The 26,535-nt window shown below is 55.0% G+C and overlaps 1 protein-coding gene across 1 annotated transcript; it reads right to left on the bottom strand.

The window, feature by feature from the left end:
• Positions 1-1,093: 1,093 nt before the first annotated feature.
• Positions 1,094-26,535, bottom strand: GPR153 (G protein-coupled receptor 153). The gene is made up of 5 exons (XM_024207795.2): positions 26,180-26,535; positions 22,846-23,275; positions 5,806-5,995; positions 4,195-4,379; positions 1,094-1,861 (listed from the first exon to the last, which is right to left on the bottom strand). The coding sequence occupies exons 1-5, from the start codon at positions 26,533-26,535 to the stop codon at positions 1,094-1,096; spliced, it is 1,929 nt and encodes a 642-aa protein (XP_024063563.2).

Here is a 26,535-nt window from a genome sequence, read left to right as displayed (position 1 = left end):
GCCCTCAAATGCGGTGGGGGAGAGAGGGGGGGAGAGGCTGAGTTTGTCAGCCCAGAGCAATCTCTGGCTGGGTTTTGTTTTTAATCACATCAATAGGGGAAGAAGAAAACACCCTAATTTTTTCTAAATGTCAAAACTGAATCTGTTCGCTCTGCTCAGGAAGCAGCTGTTTCTGTCTGGAGCAGCCTGGATGCATTGCGATGGCCCAGACGCACCGCACGCTCTAGCAACAACATCAGCCGAGTGTTGCCATAATGTTTTCTTACCTGCCATATGCTGAGCCCCATGTTTCCATCTGACTGTGACTAACCCAACTCCGTAACAGCGCTCAGTCTGTTCCCAGAGCATGAACACGGGCCAGTTCGTACTGTTCAATCCCCCTTTCCCCAGACAGAGAGGGAGCCAGGACTTGGATAAGTCTCACTCACTCACTCACACACACACACACGCCCCGCACTATTAGGCACTGTAGTGTCAGGCTACCGTACCTTGGAGATAAGGCTGCTTCCCTTGGTGAGCCAACCGCTCTGACTAAAATGAGAAATATCTTTATTCTTCTCTAAAGGAAACGCAAGCTCAACTTTCAACCCCAGCCTGAACAGGAGGATGCAGCGTGTTAGCGATCACTAGAGAGATAAATGATGCACGTGTTACAGCTACTAATAAATACCAGGAGAGAACATGGGGTTCAGCTAAACCCCCACCAGCCTTTTACAGACGGCACAATCCTGCTGCCCAGAATAAAGCAGAGTATTCGCTCTGTGCTGCAGCACCTGCTCCGATCTCCACATCCCAGGCTCCCCTGCCATCCACACACAGAAAGGGTCTGGAAGGACCGTGCTGTGGTTTTGTCCACCTGAGTAGGAATTTCAAACATTTTGACACCATCCTCAGATCAGACATTCCTTTCTGTGACAATCCACGTCAGTCTCTCAGCCTCCCTTTCTTTATGCATGAGAAAACGTCAGATTTCTTTGGTGCTTTGCTCAGCTCCCGCTACTAAACCAAGCCCACCTCTTTGAAGGACATAAGGAAAGCCATAGGAACCCAACACACATGGCAGAGGTGGCATTGGGGTCCAGCACACCTGCTCCTAGGAGGCCGAGCCGATGGAGTCGGAATGAAATGTTATATACCCAGAGGATGCAGAAGGGGAGCTTAAAAAGCTAGTGCTGCTTCCTTTGCTCCCACCTTTCTGTAGATTGTCCTGCTCCCCCCAGGAGATGCTCAAACTCGTCCGAAATCCCCCTGACTCGGAGCAGCTGCTGCTTGCTGGGCGGCTGTCTAGTGCCTGGGCCTCCCCGAGTTCGAAGGGAGTTTGGCCCCTGCAGGGGGCTCTGTTTCCCTCGGGAAAGAGGCATCTGGGGTCCTCCTGGGTGCGGAGAGGCCTGGGCACAGCGAGGGTGCAGCCCTTCCCCTGCGCCGAGAACCTGCGCAGCACCTGAGGCTCCCGCTCAAAGTCGGTCAGAGGGAAGTTGGAGCGCACGCTGGCCTGGGGCAGAAAAGACTCAGGGAGGAGGGAGACGGAAGACGAGTGCATGGGGCTTTTCCTGGGGCTGGGCAGGGGGCTCTCGTCAATGAAGTTCACCACTTCCTCCTTGCTGAAGCACTTGTACAGGTCCTTGCGGGAGAGCGGCTGGAGTGAGATGACGCTCTCCGCAGACTTCCGGCGCTTGCGGTAGGGGAGCCGCTCCTCGTGGTAGGAGGTCAGGCTGCTGCTCCTCCGTGCATGCCGCGGGATGAGGAGGTGGGCCAGCCTGGCCGCGTCCTCACCCGCCCCCCAGCGCTGGAGGTAGGCTGAAATCTGGCCCGTAGTCCAAATGTCCGTTTCATCGTGAGAATAACGCCTCAGAGGCGGGACCTGGAGAAGAGGGGAGAAAATACAAAACAGGTCAGCCTTCCCCGCCTGGCCTGGGAGCTTCGTCGTCAGAGCTATGGAGTCATGTCAAACAAAACATTTATGGCACATCAATGACTTGGTGCTGGATACAAACAGATCAGAGAAAATCCTGACTGCCTGGTGCTCCTGCCGGAGGCCAGGGCAAGCTGGACGCAGCTCAGTGCAGACACACATTAGGCATTTATGGCGCTTCCTCAAGAATTTTCCATGCGGGTGGCACAGGGAGGGTCTAACCCCCGGGGAGAGGTTCCACAGGGTCCCCAGAGCTGCTGCCAGTGCTGTGCGGGTGGCACCATGACTGGCGCTAAGGCCGAGAAGAACATCCCTTTCCAAAGCCAGGTGTTTTCACTGACTCCTGCTGAGTCGCTGTGCTATGGAACGATCTCCCGCACCGTGCAGAGGCAGGATGGTGTGACGGCCAGGACACTGGACAGGGACTCAAGAAACCCGGCTCCAACGCTAACTCTCTGTGTGACCTTGGGCAACTTGCTTCTCCTCTCTGGGTCCGTGTTCCCCTCCCGCCCTGGGTCCGTTGGGATGACACGTTCTTTGGGGCTGTGCCTGGCACAACGGGTACTGGCCTCAGTGGCACTACCACAGTGCAAATTAACAACAACTGATTGCTGGGAAATAGAGAACATGGAAATGGAATAGGCGCACACAAGAGCAATGAACCTGGCTGCCCAACTTCTGGTACTCGCAGCTGCTCCAATTTTAAGTAAGCCTGTAAAGTTTTAGGACACAACATGGGTTCGGGGGGGTCAGTGCTACCGCAAAGCGATTCTGAGGGAATAATGCTGACATCTGTCGGTTCCACTGGGTCTCAGAAGCAGGCAGTAAAATACAGAGCAAGTCGATTACACACAGCCTTTCTTACGGCCATCTCTCAAGGTGTTTCGCATGCAATAAGAGACAGTCCAGAGGTGTGTCATTTGGACAAGGCCTCATCTTGCACAATGTACTTTGCTGTTTTAAAGGCCGAGTCTGGAATCACAGCAAATTCAGAGGGTGCTGTACCCTGGGGTGTGAGCTCCATTTTGGAACAGTCAGGAGCCCGCCACGAGGGGAGCTCCAGTCAGCTGTTCTTGGGCCGAGACCCCTGATGGGTGCAAGCAACTGCCAAAAGTTAATTTGACATTTACAAGGAAACTCCACGGATCCCTCAAAACTGGACGAGCAGAGTGAATTGACGTACTCCAGGCTGAACTGCCGGCCAATATTAAACCTTTTCTTACAAGTGATTGTGTGGAGCAGCCGGAGTGCAATGGGGCAGCTGTGAAAATCGGCCATGCCCTAGCAAATCCTGACTGATTTTCCGCCAATCAGAACGTGGCACATTCTGGTAGGTTTGTAATTAATGTTTATAAAAACTTCCAATAAATGAATTATTACTTGTCAATTGTTTAATTCCTCAGGGCTGCCCTCCTTCGGTGTGGTCAGCACTATAATCAAGTATACTAAAAAAAAAATACAAACAGAATAAAGTGGGGGAGGGGAGGTTTGCATCTTACAAGGTCACTGATCAATGAGAGAGCATACAACAGCAAAGCAGAATAAGCAAAGGTCAAGCAAGGTCTCACCTAGGGGTCAGCGAGCCAAGGGACAGTTACTTTGCCCAGGGACTTTAAACGGCTCCTGTAATGGCCAGTCCATCTTTTAAACAGTTACTTTGCTCCCATTCACCTGTCTCCTGCTCATCCTCTGCTGCGCTGCCGTCACCCACTAACTTTCCACTGAACTCCATGGAATGGTAAGACATGCTCATCCATACAGCACCAACTGGGCTCTTCCTGGCTGTGCCTGGGACGCAGGGCAGGCAAGCCAGTGCTCGCCGTCTGGACACTTGACAGCAGGCAAGGTACATTCCCAAACTGGACAGACATGGATTGTCCAACAGGAGTGAGCTGAATGTGCCCAGATACACCTGGCAGCACCGCAGGGGCGTCGCGCGGGGACACACCTGCCGGCACCGCGGGGGCATTGCGTGGGGACACACCTGCCGGCGCCGCAGGGGCGTCGCGCGGGGACACACCTGCCGGCACCGCGGGGACACACCTGCCGGCGCCGCAGGGGCGTCGCACGGGGACACACCTGGCAGTGCCGCGGGGGCGTCGCACGGGGACACACCTGCCGGCGCTGCAGGCGCCCGTTGCACCTGGAATGCTGAGCCACAGCCAAGCGATTCACACATTTTTTCATACTTTGTAGGCACTTTCTCTTTCCAAGAGCATGTTCCAAGACTGCTCAGAGGGGAAGGCTGCTGTTCAGCCACTGCCCATCCCGGAGCCCATTACCTGCAGATACTGCATTTTGTTCTCCTGCACCGATCGCACAGGATACACCTGTGGGATTCCTCTCTCCAGGGCCGAGAAGTCGTACTTGGCAATGTGCTCCAGTGCTAAGATGTCCCCTCCGTAGTTATAGTCGTAAGGCCTCTCGTACATCAGGTCGGTGTGAATCGCACCATCCAGGCTGGTCTCTGCAAGGGGTTGGTGTCACAATTAGTTTGGAAGGGAAATAAGCACGTGCAATTTAGACCCAGGAGGGAGACGTGGTGCTCTGGTGGGCAGAGCTCTGCTAGCGGAGTCTATGGCAGGAGATTCTCCAGCGGCAGGGCTGGTGGAAGGATGTTTCGAGCCCTAGGCGAAACTTCCACCTTGCGCCTCCCCAAGCCCCCACCCTGAGGCGCGCCCCCCCCCCGCGGTGGCTCCCCCCTTCCACCCTGAGGCACCCCCCCCCACAGCAGCTCCCAACCCCCACCCTGAGGCACCCCCCCCGCCCCAGCTCACCGGTGCCGCAAGCCTGGGAGACGGGAGAAGTGAAGCAGCCACGGCGTGCTCGGGGAGGAGGTGGGGCAGGGGTGAGCTGGGGTGGGGGGGGGGTTCCTCAGGGTGGGGGGTGGGGAGCTGCCGTGGGGGGGGGGTGCTCGGGGAGTAGGTGGGGCAGGGAGTTCCCCTGCGTGCCGCCCCCGCCCCTTGCTGCAGGCGGCCCTCCCCGCGCTCCACTGCCCCAGCTCCCTCTGCCTAAATGCCGGCGGCGACCGGGGCGGCCAAAGATCCGGCCACCGCGCTCGCTGCCGAAGAAAATGATGCCCCCCAAATCCTAGTGCCCTAGGCGACCGCCTAGGTCACCTAAATGCTTGCACCGGCCCTGTCCAGCGGTACCAAGAGCACTACGTCATCGACTGTTCTTAGCCCGAGGAGCCAGGGTCGCTGGGTCGCTCAGGGCTAAATTAAAATGAATCTCCAGCCCAATTCCACGTGCCGCTCCTGGCGGGGCTGATGAGAACACAGCGATTCCACCTCCTCAGAGACGAGGCCAGGAGATGGGATTCACGTCCCAGGGCTGCAGATGGGGGGGCTTTAGAGGACACTCATGACTGCAGAGCGGCGAAGGATGGGGTGGTTCAGAACGGGCATCACTAAGGAGTGCCCGTTCAGGGATGGGGACAGTGCCCCACTCGAACCACCACTGGCATCATGGAGGGCTGCCATGCCCACCCAGGCTGCACCCACACTGGTGCTCCAACCCCACCCGCGGGAGGGTGGAAGAATGTGGCACAGTAACAGTTAAGGGCATGTGGGTGCCTGGTAACTCCAGACAGGAGAAGACTCCCGGCAAGTGACCCGTTTGCCCACCACCATGCTTGGAATCGTCTTGGCTATGCCTGGCTTTGGCTGACCAACCATAGGAAAGCATTTGCAGCCACTTCATTGCCCATCACCCAGCCCTCTCCACCCCCATGTTAAAATGTAGAGGGTGCATTGTCAGTGGCGCAGCCCGCCGCTCAGCGGGCACAGGACAAGCACCCCGGGAAGGGGTACTGCCGTGGCGGGCGCAGGCTGGCTCAGGCAGCTGCCCAGGGCATCCATCAGGGGCCAGCACAGGGCGTCGCTCGCTCTCACCTTCATCTGCGTCGTCGTTGGACATGATGGCCACGCACTTCTCCCAGATGGACCTTATGTCTGCTCGGTAGCGATCGCAGGCCCAGAGGAAGAGGGGGAGGAGCAGGGACTGGATGACCGAGCACCAGAGAACACACAACACCATCCAGCTGTAGGACATGTCAGACTTCAGGCTGGCAAAGCTCACCACCTGGGACATCAAAACCCCAATGCGTTAGTTACTCAGAATGGAACCATCGGTGCTCAGATGCTGGGGGCACGGCCCCCAAACTGGCCTGGCCCATCGACTCAGGGCCTGCGTGTGCCCCAGAGGTTAGTGCTGCGCCCTGCACAAACGGAGGCCCAGGCTGGATCCCCAGGCTGGCTGGCTGGCAAAATGCTGTGGAGACCTGGCCCGGGGCTAGCCATGTGCACTGCTTTCCAGCAGACCCAGCTCCTGGTCCCTGGGCTGGCAGAGTAACTGCTCTGGGCAGGCTCCGAATGGAGCCCTACACAGCCCCGCAACCCAGAAGCCTCCATGGGGGTGGGCGAGTCCTCAGCTTTCAAGCCGAGCATCCCAGCCCTGTCTTCCCTTCTCCAGGGAGCGGAGGGCAGGGATGCCTGGGAGGCGCCGGTACCCACCACACAGCTGCTCTGAAGGCCCTGCCTGCACTGCTGGGTGTTGCATTTGGAGGACGGCACTTACAACTGCCACCTCAGGGCCTTGCTCAGGGAGTGAGAGCCACAGACTGTGTCTGGGGGAGAAGATGACCCAGGTGTCAGATTGTACCCCCAAGGGTGGCTCCAGCACCACATGCTCGCCCCATACTTTGGGGTGGAGGGGGCGGGTACCTTGCTGGCCTCACGCGTCATGTGTCAGCGCTGGAGCATCGGGAGGAGGCAGTGATTACGGACTCCCACACGCTGCGTGTGTACAGCACCTGGCGCAAAGGGGCCCAGCCCGGCTGACAGGCAGAGCTGGCATCACGGCCTTCCACACCCTCTACGCCGTGGCCTCCCTGCCCTGCCTTCCCTGCACAGGAAGGGATACAGTCACTGCTACGCCGCCGTTATTCTTGGCACGGTCCCTCCCTCCCTAGGAGTGAGCAGGCTCAGAGACGTACTGAGCCCTCCTCTCCAAAGTGCTGCATGGAGCTCCCGGGAGCGTCACAGCCATGGCCAAGCAGCCGAGCGTAACGAACACAAGTCCAAGGCAAGAGCAGCGTCACGTCCAGCAGGCATTCTCCGTCACTCTCTGCATCAGCCACTGTCTGGTGCCAGGACACTCCTGAGCGCTCAACATCTCTGTTAACACCAAAACAGGCCTTCATGCACCTGAACCAACTGGGTAACAACTGCGTGGGGCAGGGCGAGTCTGGAAGAGGGGCCCTGCTAACCGGCCTTCTCAGCAACCTGTGAAAGCCTCCAGGCACCCGGCAACCTGCTCCTCTCCAATCCATACGAGAGCCAAAAGCCCAGAGCAGCCTCACCAAGGGAAGCCCACTCAGTTCCAAGCCTGCAGTGCCCTGCAGAGAACAAAGCCTTCTTCTGCGGCTGCCTCCACTTGGGACCGGTTTCCAGACCCGCTTGGCACACACGTTGCTTGATGCAGGGGCACTGCCCTGATGTCAACATCCCACTTGTGACATCATAGCTAGTCTCAGGGTGAGGCTTATGAGGTCATCAAGAGGATGACAGGAACAAGCAGCAGGGTCCAGAGAACCCAGAAGGGACAAGAAATAGGAAGAACAGGGGCAGTAGCAGATGTGCCCAAGGAGAGATTCCCAGTTCCCCCACCAGCGCAGCAAGTATGAGATAGCGGCTTGCAGGCAAACGGAGCAGGAGAGTCTTTCACCCCTTGAGCTCCTAGTGCAAAGTCCTCAGCGTAATTCACGCAGGACAATGACGCAACCCACCCCAGTTACCGCCAGCAAAACAATCTCACCGAGAGCAGCACTGACCAGGGCTGCAGTTGGCAGAGGTTAGAGGGCAGCAATCCTGCTGCCATCCGCCACAACGCAGGCAAACAAGCATCTGCGCTGTCTCCTACATTCGGTTCCTGGGTCTTTAAAGTTCAGTTCAGTTTGAATCACTCCTGCAGGAGTTTCCCTCTCCCCTGCTTCCCATGCACCAGAGCTCCCTCTGTCATTCTCAGGCTCCCACACACAGATTCACTGACAGCCACTGCTCCATCCCTTCAACGTGGGATTTCACCATCCCTGCCTGGTCAGAGGGAAGCAGTGTGTGTGTCCAGGTGCAAAGCCCCTTGAGTGGAGAAAGTGCGGAGAAAGGCAGCGTTCTCCTCCTCTGAGAGCCCCCTAACTCCAGCTGAAGGCAATGGAGCTGAGCGCATGCAGCCTCGTGGAGGATCAGGCCCTAGATTCCGGACAAAAGGCAGACAGGCGAGGCGAGACCGAGGTGGCTTTGCATTGTACTAAGCTCCGTGATACTCACTGGGGTGGTTTTGTCTTTACACGGAGAAACTCCTGTGCAAGCTTTGCAGCATCAGTCTCCTGGTAGCAACCCCCCCCCGCCCCCACACTTAGCTCCCACGTTCATCAGCCAATCAAGCCGCTGCCGATCAGATGAAATGCCACGCTGGTCTCTCTGGGGCTCCTGGTATCAAATAATGATTACACAAAAGTCACAAGTGAAAACAGCCTTTCGCAGGCACAGCGCCCCCAACCACTCGCCCTGCCATAGGGAGGCTGGCCGCAAAACCGCGTCCCCTCTTAACACACCTGCCTCCTCCAGCCAGAATTAACAGCAGCCACCCGGACCTTGACGACTGCACCACATGCCAGAAAGCAGGCGGCCCACGCAGCCACTCTGCGGGCGGCAGGGCAGGGCCCCTCCTTCAGTGATTTGCAGACAAAGTCGAGACCAGAGCTGTAAGGACGGACTCAGACAACACGCTCAGGTGCAGCCGTTTTTCTCAGTGTATGGGAGCTCGGTCTGCAAAATATAAAGCACTTGGCTGCGCTTTCCCAGACCCAATTGTGACAAGAAAATGACACGTGCCAGCTCCAGTGGGATCACCTGTCCTGACAGCAGGGCTGCGGCGACACCCTCCTCCCTCCAGCAGAGCACGAGCAGAACTGACAACTCTTGCCCAGTGTCCGCCAAGCACTGCTAATCCAGCTTGACACACATGCTGGCTATTAGGCACCTCCCTGCTCCTGCAGAATTTGGAGAGGAAACTGCGGACTCTGGCTAGAACTTCCAACATTCTGTCGGCTTCTTAGATTCAAAAATTAGATTCCAAGAGGGCACGTTGTCAGGGCCCTGGCGATGGCGAGCCTAAAAGATGCACGTGCTGGTTCGCAGCCTGCGACCCAAGCCCTGCCCAGCAAACACCCTCCCGCAGAGAGTATTTTTCCTGATTTAATGCCCAAACGTAGCAATTATTCCATCTTTCCCCCTCACTCCCAAGGGCAGGGCATTTCAGTCGCTTTTAGAAGCTGAATACAAGCTTGATGTTCAGAGCAAGCACATGCTAGGGGTTAAATACACGGACCCTGCTAAGCGCACTTCATGCAGGTCTCATGAGACTTCGCCCCAGTGATGCAAGTGGAGCGAAGGTGCAATAAAATGATGAATGCTGAAGGAGCTGCTAGGTAACAATGAGGACCCTGAGATGTAATAGCTTTAGGAACAGTGTGTGTGACCAAGTCAGCCAGGGGAAGTTCTTCTGTACTGGATTATAAGACTTTCCTGTCTGAATGTGTTGCTCTAGCTTAATAAGAAGAACAAACAGAAACGCAGGCACATATTCTCCCTGGATAAGCAACCTCCCACCAAACACTGTGGGTGGCAGTTCCAAGGCAATGGCCTACTTCCAGGCCGAAGGGCACAGCTGGCTTGCCAGGCTGAGAGCTAGAGAGCAAAGGACAGTAAGGAGTTAAAAAGCACGTCCCTGGAGAAGATGGGTCCGTGAGTTCTAACAGGAGGACAAGCTGTCAGCCCTCCCTGGGAGATTGGCCTTTCCAGACCCAGGGAAGGGTAAGCCTCAGGGAGAGGCAGGTATGCGTAGAGGTTGGTTTATTGCTTTTAAGACCTGTTTTCTCTAACATGCTTTTGTTCCAGTAAATTATACTTTGCTTTAAGGAGGGGGTCAGTTCACTAATTACCACTGGAGGGAACAGACTGCAGGGTACGACCCAAGTCAGATCTGCGGAGGCGAGTACCAGGGGAATGCCAGGCAGGGCCCAGTCTGCGAAGGGGAAACGCGCGTGATTCTGCCCAAGCCAGGTGATGGCTCAAGGCTGGGGGCAGGGGCACTCCACGAGCGGAGGAGGGCAGAGGTGCTGATTGCCCGATAACAGTGCCAATCCCCCCCCCCATCTCCAAATCCATACAAGCAATGCAAACTGAAAGCTTCTCTAGGTTCCCTACTCTGGCAAATGGCTCCATGCTCTCCGCCCACCTGCTGGAAAGGACATGGGCCCTGTGGGTCACTGGTGCCGACAGTGCCCCAGCCGGTGTCATTCTCATCAACGGTCCGAAATCTTACACAGGAAATCATGATTTTTCCGCCAAGGTCTCTCTTTGGGGGACTGCCCCCTCCCGCTCATTAGCTGCTCCAGAGCACTTTGTAGCATCTTGACGACGGCAGCTAACACCAGGCTGCAAGTGAGTGCAAGCGTTTGGCTGTCTCCTCTCTACGTGAACTTGCTCAATGCACTTGGAGCCTCCTGTCTACGGGGAGAGGGGATGTGCACGGCACCGTTGCTAGGCTGGATACACAGTGATTTGGTCTGAATCCCACAAGCTCACTCAAGCTCTCACTTGTCTATCCAGAAAAAACCCTACGCGCATGGTCAAGTGAAGCACGCGCTTAAGTGCTTTCCTGAATCGGGGCATGAAAGAGCCACTCATCTACACCCACCCTGGAATGACTTTTTGCATATCAAAAGTGTTGCCTGTCTCCCGTCCACTCCTCTGAGCTTTCTCCACGCTGGGTTCCAGATGGCAGACAGCAAGTCTGGACTGCTGGGGTTAGGAATTAACATGTTGCTGTTGAAACGAAAGGAAGAGGCCTGGTCTATTAAATTAAAACAACCTCTCTGCAGCGTGGTAGGCTAGAGGCCATTTCCCCAGTGGGCTGGCGCATCTACTGCCAGTTCCAGAGCCAAGGAGCTGCACGCAATCACGGACGGCCAGCCCTGTAGCACAAACCACCCAATTATTAATGTTTCAGAGTTTGGAAAAGAAAAATACAGCCAGAATATGCAAACTGATTCATATTAATCAAGACTAACTATAGTGCTTCCCCCTGTTAATTAATGGTTCATTAACATAATGGTGTAAGTCAAATTCAAATGAACTTAATTTGATCTTTATAAATTGACTGCTTAACATCGCCTGGCATGGAGTATCAGCATCATCGCTGTTTGTTAAATCCTGCTTCAAGTAACATCATGAATGGGCTGCAAGGCCAGGAGCAAATTCCTGCTGGAGGAGGGGAGGCTGGCTCGCTCGCCAGGGCAGCATTTGCATTTTTAACTTTGCTATCATAAAAATCAGTTTAGTGCTTGTGAGAGGCGCCCGATCGGCAGTTTTGGACACTGCCGCTTATTTGCACCAGGTGTATTTATCCCCAGGGCAGAAACAGCACAGGCCACAGCTGTGTAAATTCCACACTCACACCCCAACATGCCTCCGCGGGGATATGGAGGATCATGCCCTGCAGACCGGGAGTGATCTGGGGTAGGGTCTGTCACTCACCGCACATCTGGACGGTACCCAGCATTATGGGCCCCGACCATGACCTCCAGGTACTGCGTCTTCCTAGGTGGCATCTCCATTCCTGGAGGTTTGCAACCACAGCAATGCAAATCCTCTGCTAATATCTGTGGATGAATAGTCCATTTGGTCCACCCAGGATACCACATCATCCATCCAAGATCTTCTTTTCTGCCTCCTGTTCTTCTGCCATTAGCTTTCCTTTTCAGTGCCCGTAAACATGCGGCATCCGCTGAACCTCTTGCAATGCGCCCTGCAAATCAAATCTTTGTTTTCATAAGATCGCTTACTAGCGTTTGCTGCGTTCCAGTGGTGCTGACAATACCCTGCAGTATCCTGGACGAACCTGATGGAATTAAGATCAACTTTATTGAATTAAGTTAAATCTTATTGAACCAGGGTTAATATCTTTGTGTATATTGTATTACAAATGCAGTTGTGTATGTGTTATTGTGGCATTGAATGTACCTTCTCTAGCAGGGAGGGAGATGCTAATGTATTTCCTCCATTATCAACCCCTGGAAGCCCCCCTCCCAGAGAGATGTATGTACTAGTTCAAACTGTATTCGCCAGGGAAGAAAGGGTTCTTGGATAAATAGCCTGGTTTAAAACTGGTGCAGAACCTTCTCCCGGATCCAGCCAATGGACAAGGCCCCAATCCTTAGGGTAGGGGTGGAAGGACTGGGGGCTAGTTCTGAGCTGAGGCTGTGTTGACCTTGTGGCCACAAGGAAACCCAGGGGCGGGGTGCTGACGGACAGCTCCTGCCAGAATCCAGGTTAGGGTTGGGATGAACCCTGGTAAGATTATTTGCATGCATGCAGGTTCTTTTATTGCCTTTAATATGCTTTCTCTGTAATGCTTTTTACCTGCACGGGGAGTGCTGTGTGCTGCCATATAACTATTGCACTTACACCTGTTCCCTGGGAGCAGGTGTCCTCGGGCCACCTGGTCTGTGCTGAGAATTACAGAGTAGGCAGGGAACGGCGCATCATGGAAACACCCCAGCCAGGAGGGAGAGGGGCTTTAGGTCTCTGCCCAGAAGGGCAACAGCTGGGGAGGCGGAAGCCAGAGAGTGGGTGCCCATGTCGGATTGCTAAGGGGAAATCCAGGCGCAGTTGCCCTGAATGGTGACACCCACCATCTCTAATACTTCTTCACTGTTACAGTCTAGCCAGGAAATCTTCAGAATTATTCTATACACCATAATTCAAAGAATTGGGGGTTGTTTTTTATTATTGATTATTTGAACGTCCAAGTTTCACAGCCATAGTTTAACGCAGACCAACTGTATGTTTTAAGAGACTAAGTCTTCAGATGGATATCCCGTCTCATCAGACAGTTATTCTTCCAGAATCTCTTCTGGTTTTGCTATTCTGGTGCTGACTTCAGTATCTGATTGTCCATCTTCTGTAACGATGCTTCCTGAACAGCAATAATTTCTCACTTGCTGTTTGGCTGCTTCATTCGCTGGAACCTTGCACGTTTCCCCAGGTTCTCTGTGCACCATGCTAGTTTTTGTCTTGTTCGTATTCAACTCTAGACCCGATTCTTCGCTACATTCATGTATAATCTCCACTAACTTCATCCAACCTTCTTTTGAAGCAGCCACCAGCACTGTGCCCTCTGCATGGCAAATGGTGCTCACCCACTCTAGGTACTACCACAATATAAACGTTCATGAACAATATCGGTAAGAGGGTATTTGCTGCCTGCAGCTCAGTCACTCCTTGGCCTCTCTGAAGAGGCTGATGATGAGGGGGCCCAGTTAGGAGGGTGATGTGGCACCTGTGCACTAGGAAAGAAAGACGCCACCAGCTGGTCCCCCTCCAGCCACTGACCACAAGGTAACGACTTTCAGCCATGACCGACCCCAGCCAAATCTGAGCCACTGGCCTGAGGGCAAAAGGCTCACTCCTTCCCCCTCTCCCTGCTGCAGCTTTCCCCTGCTCTAGCCAAGGTCAGCTCCTCCCCATCCATGCCGCTCTGGGGTAGGGGAAGCAATGCCTCAAGGGGCTGGGGAACCCAGGCCAAGTGCCATGTGAGGAGGGGGAAACGTCTGTACTAGCAGCACCTGCTTCATCCTCACCCTCCCCCCCCCCAAAATGGCCAGAAACTCATCCCATGAGCCAAGTCCCACAGTCCTGTGCGAGGCTATGGTGAGCTGCTGGAGAATTTCTTGGAAATCCGGTGAGTTACAGACCAGATTCAGCAGCATTGCCCTAAGCAGCATGGCCTACTCAGGATTTTATCATGAGTCCCACGATCCTGTGTGTTTTTCTGAAAGCTGCAGCTCCAGGACTCCTGTGATTACAAGAGGATCTTTGCTCCGGTTGTTAACAAGGGAGTCTCTAGGTCTCCTGGTTGCAGAGAAAAGCTTGAAAACATGAACCCCAAAGGTGCCAAACCGCAAAGTTATTTTTTAAAGGTCTCGTGATCTTTAAGCCACCCTCAGGATTTTGGGGGGCCTGACTTGTGTTTTTTGAGCACTTGGGGTTGGCACTATTGCCCTAAGCCATCCAGTCCCCACCTCAAGACACTCTGGTTTTTATTTAACTGGACACATCAACTGAACTAAACAAAACAATAGCTCTAAGTCAGGCATCTACATATTAAATGTAAGAAGCATTTCTATGCCCTTCAGTTAATGAGTGCAGACACGACTATGCTTAAGAAAGTGAAGCAGAACTGCAAGAATTAGGACAGTTAAATCATATGCTTGAGTAGATATGCTAATTAATGAGCGTGCCCACTGAATGCCGACTGACTCAACATTTCCTGATAAACAGGGAGCGTCACTCTAGGAGGTTGAAATATTGGGGTGTTTCTCCCTGATCTGATTCTTTCAGCAAGCTAACCCTTCCGTGCTGTTTATAACGGGTCAGCGGCAGTACAAACGTTTGAGAGCCCTAAGAAAGCCTCATGAGTTAGTAACACTGGGAATTATTTGCAGGGCTTTGGTATTAAGTTAAAGAACAGCTAGTTGTTCCCTTCAAAACCTTTACATTACCCCAGGATATCTGATACAACAACATCCCCTTGAAAACAGCCTGCCCAGCACGCGGGATGCTTTCCAAAGACAAACACGCATAACCGACCCTGCCAATGGTCATTAAAAGAGGGACAGGTTTTGCGCACTTACTCCTATGGGTGGCACTGACTTAGCTGCTGTTGTCCAGCAGAGATCAACAGAACAGTCCCCTGCACAGGTAGGGCGACCAGACAGCATGTGTGAAAAATTGGGACGTGGGTGGGGGGTAATAGGCCCCTATATAAGAGAAAGCTCCAAATATCAGGACTGCCCCTGTAAAATCGGGACATCTGGTCACCCTATGCACAGATGGGTTTTTCTGGGAACAATTGGCTGATGATATCTACAGCTTTCAGATCTCCAGAGATCCTTAATGCTGCAGAAATATTCTTCCTTTAATCAGGACTATACGAGAAGTTAGGAGTGGTGAAATCGGATTGCAGGCCGATCCACCAGGTGAATTACCTCCACAGATTTCACTGTGTGACTGTGTAAGATTTTAATTTTTTAAGCTGATCACACCAACCTCCCGATCTTACATTTTTTGCTCTCAATATTTAATAACAAGTTCCGTAATAGGAAGCATTCAGAGACCTGCCTTTGGCACATATCAACTGCTGAAATGAAAACTTGAAACAAAACCCCAAAAGAGCCCAAGGATGAAGAGCCATATGAACTGCTCCATGCCCAGCTGCTGAATTCCGCATCGTCTTCCCGTCACTCTGTCTGGCTGGTACGGTTGAGTTAACTTGCCAGAACAAACCCAGCGAGCAGCATTATGCCAACGCTTTCCCTTTTCCATGCCCTTCTGTAACCTGGGTTCTCCTGACCTCCCGTGCTGCTGCCTGCAACCTTTCATGCTGTAACTCAGGCCTGACACATGAAGTTTCAGAACAGGATTCACACCGAATGGGTTTCAGAGACCCCAGGCCAGGGGTCCAGCACAACCAGCCCAGAGGAAAGAATCAATGACCCAGCCCCAGCCTGGAATCAGAGCTGCTGACGACGATGCATGTGGGAACGAGGCAGCGGGGACAAGAGCCTAGAAAAGGCTCAAAGACTTTGGGCTGCAAAGATTTTCCATAGGAGGATTCTTTGCGGGGGAGGCACAATAGAGACCAGCGCCCACTGACGCTCTGGACATGGGCTGTCTTCTGGTGCCTGGCCAAGCCTCCCCACCTGGATCTGAAACGACAAGCAGAACGGAGCCTTGGAACGAGCGTTTCAGTCACTCCCGTCACTTTCCAAACCAAGGGCAAGGGAACATTGAGGCGCAGCCAGGGAGACGTGAGATGTGCTCGGCACTGCTTGGCATGGGAACGTCTGGGTTTTGTAATCACAAGCCTGTGGAATCAAACCCCGCAGACATTCTGGGCACGACAACCCAGCCGAGTTCAACAGGACGAAGCACTGTGAGCAGCTTCCCTTGAATGTGCAAACAGAAACCTGCCCGAATCGCCCCACTGGAGCAGCAGAGACAGAGCCGGGCGCTTGCTCACTCAAGCTTCACCTGAGTACCTGGAGCAGTTTTAGAAGCATTTGTTGTCACAGTGTGCTAAGGACAGAACAGCTGAAAGCATTTCAGAGCATGGTCCTTGCATTTAACAGTTCACCTTGCTGCAGAAAACCTGCGTTATAACAAGGGCGCTGGAGGAGACAAGGGGACCGAGCAGAGTGTGTGCGAAGGAAAAGCTAATGAGAGCAAGGGCTATTGCAGCAGGAAAACAGCCCTCCCTGCTCCATGGCCCTCAGCAATGCTGGCTGACAGAGAGCTCAGGGCACTGGGACGAGACAGCACTGTTCACCCCCAGCTCGTTGGCAGCCTGGGACAGCACAGCTGGCTCCCTGGCTGGCAGGCTCAGCAGAAAGGCCCAATACTGTTCCCTTTCCTCCCCCGCCCATGTGGCACCTCTAGTGCTGGGCTGAAGCACATGGGGGGAGCTCGCACTGCCCAGCCTCACACCCAGCTTGGCTTGAGCTCATCCACTTCCAGAGCTGTCATTGCATTACCTTCCACTAGTGCAACGTCCCCATCAGAGAGACAAGGCACCACCCAAGGACGTGTGCCCGCACTGCACCCAGGCAGGCCCAGAGAAAAGCTGGTACCAGGGTGTCAGTGTGGCAACCTGTTAGCTAGGGTAAGCACAGCCAGTGGACACTGTGTTAAACACACCCAGTTGTGTCGACACGGAGCTCGGCGCTAACAGCGTGTTCGTTACCACAGATTCTCTCTTGACGCCATTTCCCAGTGCAGACAAGCCCCGAAGGCTTGGGCTGCACTTAGCAGTTATGTCAGCACGGCCATGCTGGTCAGGGTGTGAAAAACCACACCCGACCGATGGAGCTGTGCGGACAACAACCAGCGTAACGGTTGCTATGTTGACAGAAGCAAACCTTGTTCGGGGAAATGGCATTCCTACAACAGGAGAACGGACTCTGCGTCCGCTGCCAGAGGCTCCATGGTGCTGTCCTTGAATTAGAACTCGTGCCTAGACGCTAGTGCAAGGGCTCCGGAAGATTGCGCTGCACCAGGCGCTCTCCAGCATCCACGCGGGGCCCTCGCTTACCACATGCTAAAGCCACCTCCTCAGAAGCCTGCACTAGCTACAGGGCGGGTGCAAGGATGTTTCGCGCCCTAGGCAAAACTTCTATCTTGCGCCCCCCCCCTCCCCGAGCTCTGTGGCAGCTCCCCACCCCCCCTCCGACCTGAGGCGCCCCCCCGCGGCAGCTTCCCCTGGCCCGGGGAGCCATGCAGCAGCTCCCCACCCCAGCTCACCTCTGCTCCGCCTCCTCCCCGAGCACACTGTCGCCGCTCCACTTCTCCCGCCTCCCAGGCTTGCGGCACCAATCAGCTGTTTGGCACCGCAAGCCTGGGAGGGAGAGAAGCAGAGCGGGGCGGCATGCTCAGGGGAGGAGGCGGAGCAGAGGTGAGCTGGGGCGGGGAGCGGTTCCCCTGCATGCCACCCCCCCCTTACTTGCTGCAGGCAGCCCTCCCCGCGCCCCCCTGCCCCAGCTCCCTCCGCCTAAATGCCGATGACGACCGGGGCAACCGAAGATCCGGCCGCCGCAGTCGCCGCCGAAGGACCCGAAATGCCGCCCCCAAAATGCTAGCACCCTAGGCGACCGCCTAGGTCGCCTAATGTGTTGCACCGGCCCTGACTAGCTAGCAGGGCTGGCCAGGACTCTGGGGGAAGCCTCTGGATGCTGCTCCACAACCAGCCACAGCAGTGTTGGCATCTGGCCCCGGGCCTCCGGCATGGGAGACCAGAACATGCCGCTGCAGGCACCAGGAGCAGCCCCTCGTCCCAAGGGGAACATGAGAGAGGAAATGTGCATCCCTTTCCTCCTGTCCTCAGTGTTTATTATGTAAATTCCAGCAGAGAACGTTCCCCCCTTAGGGTCTGACACATTTCGACAGCGAACACTTCAAAAGAACAAGGAGTCCTTTTTATCTGCTCGTCTCACTGGCACGTCTCCTCCACGCCATGCTCCCCAGCGCACCCGGGGCCATGCCTGGCCCAGCCGCTCCAGCAGAGCGCAGGGCACCCAACGCTGCCTGTTCCCCATGCTTCACCTCCTGCACATCTCCGGGGATTTTCAGCCCAGGATAAATTCTTGCTCTGCTGAGGCTTTTTCCAAGAGCAGAATTTTAAGTAAGAATCCTGTCAGCACTGAGCTATTTAAAAATCCCAGCCATCAGCTCCAACAGTCACATGCTCTCAGAGCCCGGGGTCATCTTTAGCACCTTCCAAATAAAATCCGCTCATCCGGCACTCGCTCACACTCTCCCCCGCCCCTCTCTTACGGGCTCCGGATTTCTGTCCCCCTTCCCATGTTCCCTGCCTCTCCAGGGAGCAGACTCCCTTCCCCCCGGGGGGGCGGGGGACAAGCTGGCCTTTATTGCCTTGTCTTTTGGACTGATCCACCAATGGCCAGGGACAGGCTGTGGGATCGTTAGTCCAAAGAGAAGCAGCAGCTACCCAGGAATGAGTCACTGACTTCGGAGGCCAGAGGCCAGCTCCCCTCAGCCACGAGAGGCTATATTTAGGAGGGGCTGGCGCAGGGAGGTCCTGGGAAATGTTCCGGTCTGTCGGCTCGGCAAACAGGGCGCCGCGTCGCGAGGGCGTTGCGCTGTGGAGGGGTGGGTGGCTTAGCGAGAGGACCAACTGTCTGGGGCACACGTCTTGCTCTCGCCAAGGTGCAGAGGGCCTCGGAAGACCAGGTGGGGCCCCGCCCTGGACCATCGGGCACCAAAGGAGCCTGCTGTGCCCTAACAGGAGTCATGGCTCCAGAGCTATCCCCACATTAGCCACACAGGGCCGATGGGGCCCAGCCAGTTCCTGAGGTACAAGCTGCGGATGCTCCTGAAGGGGCAGAAGCAGCAGCGGGAGGATGAACAGGGGAGCAAAGGGGGATGATCCTGCTGGTTACGGGTGGAAAAACAGAGAAAAACCAAACATAAAAAGGTGCCAAGCCCCAGTGGAATCAGGTCAGATTTAAAGCGGAAACAATACACTGGCTGCATTCAAATTAGGCATCTAATGAAGCATGAAATATAATTTCAGGCTGCTGAATTAGTGTCCGGCGGTGCAGAAAAGCACTGGATTGGCCTGGCTGTCTGTAAACACGGCCTACCAATGACACCTACCCTGGCCTACCAACCTCCCACCCACCTCTGACTGCCCCCCTCCCCGGCTGGGTGTTACTGTACATAGCTCACGGCGACAGGACATCAGCAGCGCAGCTCCAGCGTCACACCAGCGCCACTGAGAGCCAACGGGGCTCCTCGTCCCCCCGGTGAGAGGGAGCGGGAGCGTAGGGACGGGCAGGGAAGGCGAGTGCCAGAGAAATGGGCAGGAGGTTCCCAGGGCAGTCAGAAGGGCTGGCATTGCCCCCCGCCTCCTGCTCACTAAGCCAGGCGAGAAGAATGTCTGCAAATGAGGAATCCCCGTTGGCCAGCAGGCGTCTCCTCCGCGAGTGCCCCAGCCCGAGGGCGCTGCACTGCCAACGTGCTCCAAGGTCAGCACCGGCTTCAGGCAGCCAGCCTCGGCGTCCCTGGCAGGTTAAGGGACTTGCCTAGGGACACAGATTCAGTCAGTGGCAGACTCGGGATAAGGGATTCAGGTACTATGGTGGCAGGGGTCGTGGAAGTTGGGAGAGATGGAGCTCGGCTGTTTCTGGCTCCTAGGCCCCTCCTCGCCCACTACCATCTGGCTGCTTTCTCAAAGGCACAAACACAGGGGCTCCTACAGCGCAGGGGGGGCTATGGGCCTGAAAAGGCAAATCACCCTCCATAGATTTAGCTAGTCATTTATTAATAACTCTCCAAGCCAGCACGCCAGACTTCTCAGGAGCATCGGCGGGTTATTAGCAGGCTGCAAAGCTCTGCCCCACCAGGGTGAACCGCGCCCCATCGCCCATGTGGGGCCATGTCTCCAGGGTGGAATGCAATCACACTCTCCACAGGGGCTATCGCTTACTGACTCATGGCTTCCGAGAGTGGATATTATTTGCTGGCAAGGTGTGGATGAGCTGGCAGCTCAGGGAACAACATCTCAGCCAGGCAACACGTCTCTGTCACCTTTTGCCTGCACAACAACAGGCCTTTTTGAACGGCTTTAGCAACAGGCCTTCCTCTTTGTGCAGGCTGGGCCAAAGGCCTGTACCAGCTCTCCATCCATTGCAATGCACGTACACGTATTCTCGCCTGACGAGGGTCCTGCCAGTGCTTCTCCCTTCTCTCCCCAGAGAAGCCAAAGATACACACAGAGTCCTGCTTAGAGGAGCTGCACCAGCTACCAAAAGAACCAAGTGAATAAATGTTACAGCCGAAGCAGGGAAATCTGCATCACTTGCCTCTGCTGGGCATTTCATAAACTACTTCCCATGCAGTAAATACAGGCACTTACCACCCCCAGCTGCCTGGTGTGAACGCTGGGCCTGCCACAAGTCCAGCATTCTCTTAAAAGCCACAGGATTCCCATCCCCACTATACACGACAGCCACAGAATAAAGCATTGCGGGCACCTGCCCAGGCAGTTCTCAGGTCCATGCCTTTTTCTCTGGCTAACTCCAGGTGCGCAGCCCTCCCTGTCTCCAGTCCTGTGCTCACAGCCCCCTCTAGGGATGGAGAGGAGGGGCCGGCACGCCCCATGGCCACTCGCCCCCATTCTCCATCACAAGCCAAACATGGGAAGTGCTGGGGCAGGACCAATCAGAGGCGTCACATGGCTTGGGATGATTTAGTTGGGGATTGGTCCTGCTTTGAGCAGGGGGTTGGACTAGATACCTCCTGAGGTCCCTTCCAACCCTGATAGTCTATGATTCTGCTCCCTTCTGGGGCCTCGCTTTCCTTGCCCTAAAGCTGCTGGAATTCATCTGCATGAATCGATGTACTGACATGCCCCCCCCTGCACACACTGTGGTATCTGGGTGCCTCACTGGCATCCCCCCCCCCACCCCACAAAGCTGGGCAGTGCTACTGCCCCATGCTGCCGATGGGAATGCAGGTACAGAGAGACCTGCCCAAGGTCACTCAGGGAGGCAGTGGCAGAGTTGGGAACTGAACCACATTCCCCGGGGGTCCAGCCCAGTGTCTTAACCCCAAGCCCGTCCCAGCTGCCCCACCACAAGGCTCCCCAGACCCCCGCACAGGCAGATGGAACGGCTACACGTGCACTTGGCTCCTGCCTCAGTAACTCTCTGTGCTGAGCGGATTTGACAATGCTCAGGCCGGGGGGTCAGACCTGCCAGCGTCCCAGCTCCTCTCTTCACTAAGGCTGATCTTTAATTCCCAGCTCCCGACACGCACTGCCTTCCCCCTATCCCTGCGCTCCTATTGCGCAGGCAGGCTTGTATGAGAACGGCACTTCAAAGACATCGTTAATCAGCATTAAACCATCTTTGCCATTTATTAGCCTTTCAATTCATCCCATATTCTGGCTCTGGCTACATTCCTCCTCACAGCGCGCCCACCCCACTTGGTTCCGGGCATGCACATCGGCCCTGCCGTCTCTGCACCAACCCCGCTCGACCGCCCCGACAACGCGGGACGTCACTCGCTCCAGGCCCGGCGCTCCCTCCGTCCCACACAGCCCTGCAGAGACGCCCTGTGATTTATTAGCAGTGGAAACTCTGAATCACAGAACTCCAGAAAAGTGCCAAAGTTCAAGGCACGAATCCCACAGCCTCCCCCTCTGCCTCCACTGCTGCGTGAGGCTGTTTCCTTGCTGCTCTCACATATGCATGTCAGAGGCCAGTTTCGCAGGTCTGGGTCCTAGCAGGCTGAGAGCTATGGTAGCAATGTGCGTTCACACAGAGCAGGAGTGAAACCCGGCTCAGGAAAGAGCTGCAGGATCCCGGCTCCCAAGCAATGGTGCAGGAGCTGGCACTGAGCAGGGACCCAGCGCTTCCCCAGGGAGCCCGGCTGTCTGCACTCACACCGCCGGTAGACTACGGGGGACCTTCTCATGGAATTCCCCACGTGGAGAAACCTGCCCAGGAGGCGGGACATTCAGTGAGGTTCCTCTCAAGCAGCTTCCCCAGACCACTCTCTTGAGGGTGTGGGGTTTGCCCCATTGCCCCAGAACCCACAGCTCTCAGGGGATCTGCTAGAGGCCAGGGCCAAGGCCGTGTAGACCTGCGGGTGGGGGCAGTGGTTTCCACAGCACAGAGGGCTCTGACCAGGAGCTATTACAGCTCTAGGCCAGGGGATGAGGGGTACAATCCCCCAGAGGCAACAGACCTCCCCTTCCACACAGGGAGGGAGAGAACCCCTCCTCAGCTTGTCCTCAGAGCACGGCCTTGCAGTCTGGCCCTGGCGCTTCTGGGAACGGCTGCAGGACGCCGAGGAGGGGGTGGCAGGGGAGAGTCTGCGGTAATTTCGCTCCAGTACCCAGACAATTCAGAAAACCCAGGTCACCTGATTATTCTTTGTTAGCGAAACATCCTTCAGCCCCGGGTACCGAGCCCCAACAGCGGCACTGTCCCAGCCCCAAGCCGGGAGAGCACAAACGCCAAGTCATGATTTCCATGGCACCACCAAACCTGCAGCCAGCACCCAAACTGCCCCCGTCCCCTGTGGGATTGGAAGGGCAACTTTCCACAGTCCAGCAGCAAGTGCCCCAGGAACGAGCGTGTGCTGCTGCATTTACCCTGGGCGAACGTTGCCTGAAATGCCCCCTCTGGACGCCAGAAACCTCCGGTCCGGGGTTGCATCAGCCTGGGCAGCTTTCCCCCTTTGTGCACTAGTCACTAATCCAACCCCTCCTGCCCAGCAGTCACTCACCAGGATGGGAAAGCCCATCAGGAAATCATAAATGAACACGATCCCGGTGACCAGGTAGGTGATTTGCAGAGAGGTCTTGATGGGCTCAGAGCCGTCGATGGACGAGCGCCGTTTGCCCTGCGCGTCCTCCACCACGATGGCAGGCACGTTGAACTTGTTCCTGTCGACGCTGTGCCCCATTTGGACGGAGAAGGTCTGGAAGAGGGCGATGCTGGTGCAGACGACGCCCATCGCCACACTGCCGCTGATGAGGAGCAGGAAGCAGACGCCGAAGCCCAGGCCGATCTCGGTGACAATGAAGCGACAGTCCCTGGCGTAGAAGCGCTCGGTGGTGTCATGCCATCCGACTGCTGGCAAGGTGGAGAGGATGAAGGACACCATCCAAATGCCCATCACAGTGTGAACAGCTTGTTTCTTGGTATTGCTCAACCTGCGGAGAGAAAGACAGCATTCCGTGGGTACAGACGAGACCCGCCGGGCAGTGCTGGCTGGAGAAGACCCAGAGGTACCAACTGCCCCCAAATGCCATGTCACCACCAGGGCAAAGGCGCTCACGATACAAAGATAAAAAGGAAAACAGCCTCGCAAGCCACAACGGAGCCGTGACCAGGTGGGCGGCTGACCCTGACCCCCTGCTGAGGAGGATGAGGTGATGTGGGAGGAAGAGGGCATGAATTATTTGTGCTTGTGTCAAACTGGCCGAGCGAGCTGAGGAGGAATTGAGCTGGGCACACAAGCAGATACCAATCCATCACCAACCTTGCGTCACAAGCGCTTGTCAGGTTTCTAACTGGTACCTAGCCCGCCCGTGCGGAATTCACCTCCTCCTCCGCACTGCCAGCCAGGGCCTGTGGTAACTGCCCCTCTCCAGCCGCCAGCCAAGCAACCCTCCTGCTTTCAGCTCCTGCAGAACGCGGCAGCTGGCTACAAACGCAGGGTCCGGCCCTGCAAGGTGCTGAGCGACTTCAACTCCCACCAACTCCGCACACCTCACAGGGCCGGGCCTGGACTTCACCAACACACAAGCCTGCAAGAGCCTGAGATGCTGCTGCCCTGACCCACAGCACCAAGCTCAGGATGGGGAGGCTGCATTTGCCTCGTGCCCACCCGACCTGAGCGCGCCGTGCTACCTCTCAGGCGTGGTGGGGTGGTTCGGACGTTAGCCGCACTGGGGTTTCTCTGTGTGCGGCTGGATCCTCACCCTGTCCTGCCGCCCCGAGTGCCGCGGCAAGGGGATGATTTCTGGCAGCCTAGTTCAGCTCCATGGTGCTATTCAAGCTTCTTTGGTCCTGCTAGTGAAGGCAGAGGGCTGGACTTGATGACCTTTCAAGGTCCCTTCCAGTTCTAGGAGATAGGATATCTCCATTATCTCTCTCTCTCTCTTTCTGGTCACTGGAAAAAATACAATTGCTCCAGGGAAGGTGTCATCACCCAGCCTGACTCCTGCACCATGTCCAGCCTTCTGCTTTCGGTAAAGCAGCTCACAGAGCCAGAGAACGGCGGCCTTCGGCAAGTGGAGGAGCTGACTGGGCAGGGTGCTCTGCTTGGCTCCCCCCAGGCTGCTGAACAGAAAAGGGTCTGTCTACACAGCACTGGCAGGTGTGAGGCCGAGCTCAGGCAGACACGTTAGCTCTGCTTGAACCAGAGCATTAAAAACAGCATGCGGCTGCGGTGGTCTGGGCAGAGGCCTGGGCGAGCTGCCCGGGTACGATCCTGCCTGGCCCCGGGTACGTACTCAGCCAGCCAGCCCTAGCCATGAGGCCATACTCCTATTTTTAGGCACTAGCTTGGGTCAAACTGGTGTACGTATGTCCAGCCAAGTGGGGAACGAGACCTCCCAGCTGCTGTATAGACAGCCCAGGAGAGCAGCATTATTCATATTTCATCTTTTCATACTGTGGCAATTCTGTTCAATCGTAAAAACACCCAATGCAGCGTTTTTCCTACTTTAAACAGATAAATACTCTTATGGGATCAGCTCTTTGATTGTTGCTTAGAACTTCAAATGACATGTAGAAAATACATTCGTCTCAGCAGCAGGCTCTCACTAGAGCCACCGACCGATTTCATACAGGCTGCCGAACGCCAACAGACAATAGAGACGGCTGATCTTGACGGACGGATTCAATTTGGAGGACTAGGGGTAAAATCCAGGCAGTGTCTCACCTAGCTGAGTGCTGCTGGGAAGTGTGGCAGTGTCAGGCTCAGGCTGGCATGACTGACAGGCTCCAAATTGAGAAACTTTTCTATAGAGATTCTCCAAGACTGAAGCTCTGCTAATAAACCCCAAGAGAAGAGTCATTTTCATTTTGCTTTATGCTCTTTTGAAGGCGCCTATCAGATATTGTGTCATCTATTTATAAGTAACTACTCCTGCAGCATCTGAATAAAAAAAAAAAGGCGAAGGAGAGAGAGCTAATGGAAAGCAGTTGGTTAAAGGGAGATAAAAGGAAATATTCAGAGAACAGTTCCAGGGGCATGTACAAGAAATGAGAATGAGACAGACACGAAGTTGTTTTTTATGTAAACATCTCTCCAGCTAGAAGGAAAGGATTCTGGAGGGTTGCTGCAGCAGTTTTCACAGGCTGGGAGTCGCATAGCTCCTCTTGGCCAGGCCGTTTTCACAATTCCCCAAAAGCCCCAGGGAGCACACACAGTGCAACCAGCTTCCCAGTGGGGTGGTTGGAATCCACCCGAGCAGGAAACAATTCTACAGGACCGGGAGATATTAGAGAAAATGTATTTAAATGGCAAAGGAAGTGATAAAAGAGGATTAGACCCAAAAATATCAGAGACAGCAGGAACTTGTACGGAATGTTTATTCTTTCAGCTTCTGAAATGCAGCAAAATCATAAACTCCTAAGGATAATTCTTTGATCAACTGCCTTAATATTCTTTCTCCAAAATATCAGGCCTAACACTGCTCTGCCTCTGTATGCAGAATTCAGATGGGACGTTTGCTGTTTGAAGGGGGAACTGAAAAGCTTTTTTTTATCATCCTAGTTCCGGTTCTGTAGCGAGGGAAATACAGAACTCTGGACTCTCATCTCGGCAGGAAAGTGCAAAAGGAGCCAGCTTTCCAATCCATCATGCTCCCAGAACGTGGCAATGGATTAGCTCATTCTAAAAGCCGAGATTTTAACTGACACCATGCTGTTTGTGCTGCTCAGAGCTGGTCGCCAGGGTCAGTCCGTTTCTATATACAAGGGGTTCCCCATCTCTACACTTACTTCATGCCAGCTTGGAATGCATGTCATTGCACTAGATGGAGTTTTATCATGTTTTAAAAATAAAAATGTGATTGAGGTAGAAGAGGAGGGAGAGAGAAATTTACCTGTAATTGACTGGCCAGCGGACCATCCACATCCGATGGTAGGACAGGGAGGTGACTGAGAAGCAGGTGACCAAGGTTAAGGTATAGAAGGTGGAGACAAAGACCTTGCAGAGGCCTTCGCTCCATTCATAGTCTGAGCGCTGCCGCCGGAGCTCGATCACCGAGTACATAGTAATGGGGATGGCTATGTTAAGGATGTGAGTCCCAGCCAGTGTGCAGATAAGGAACTCCAGGGGCTTCCATTTCTTCTGCTTGGCACTTACACTCAGAATCCCCCAGGTGTTGGCTAGAACGGAGACCCCCGAGCAGACCAGCCAAGCTACCGCATTGTTGTGTAGTCTCTGATCATCATTCAT

The sequence above is a fragment of the Terrapene carolina genome, unplaced genomic scaffold (genome assembly GCF_002925995.2).
Source record: "Terrapene carolina triunguis isolate 2854851 unplaced genomic scaffold, T_m_triunguis-2.0 Scaffold714, whole genome shotgun sequence".
NCBI lineage: Eukaryota > Metazoa > Chordata > Testudines > Emydidae > Terrapene > Terrapene triunguis.
This window is presented reverse-complemented; position numbering and strand designations above follow the sequence as displayed.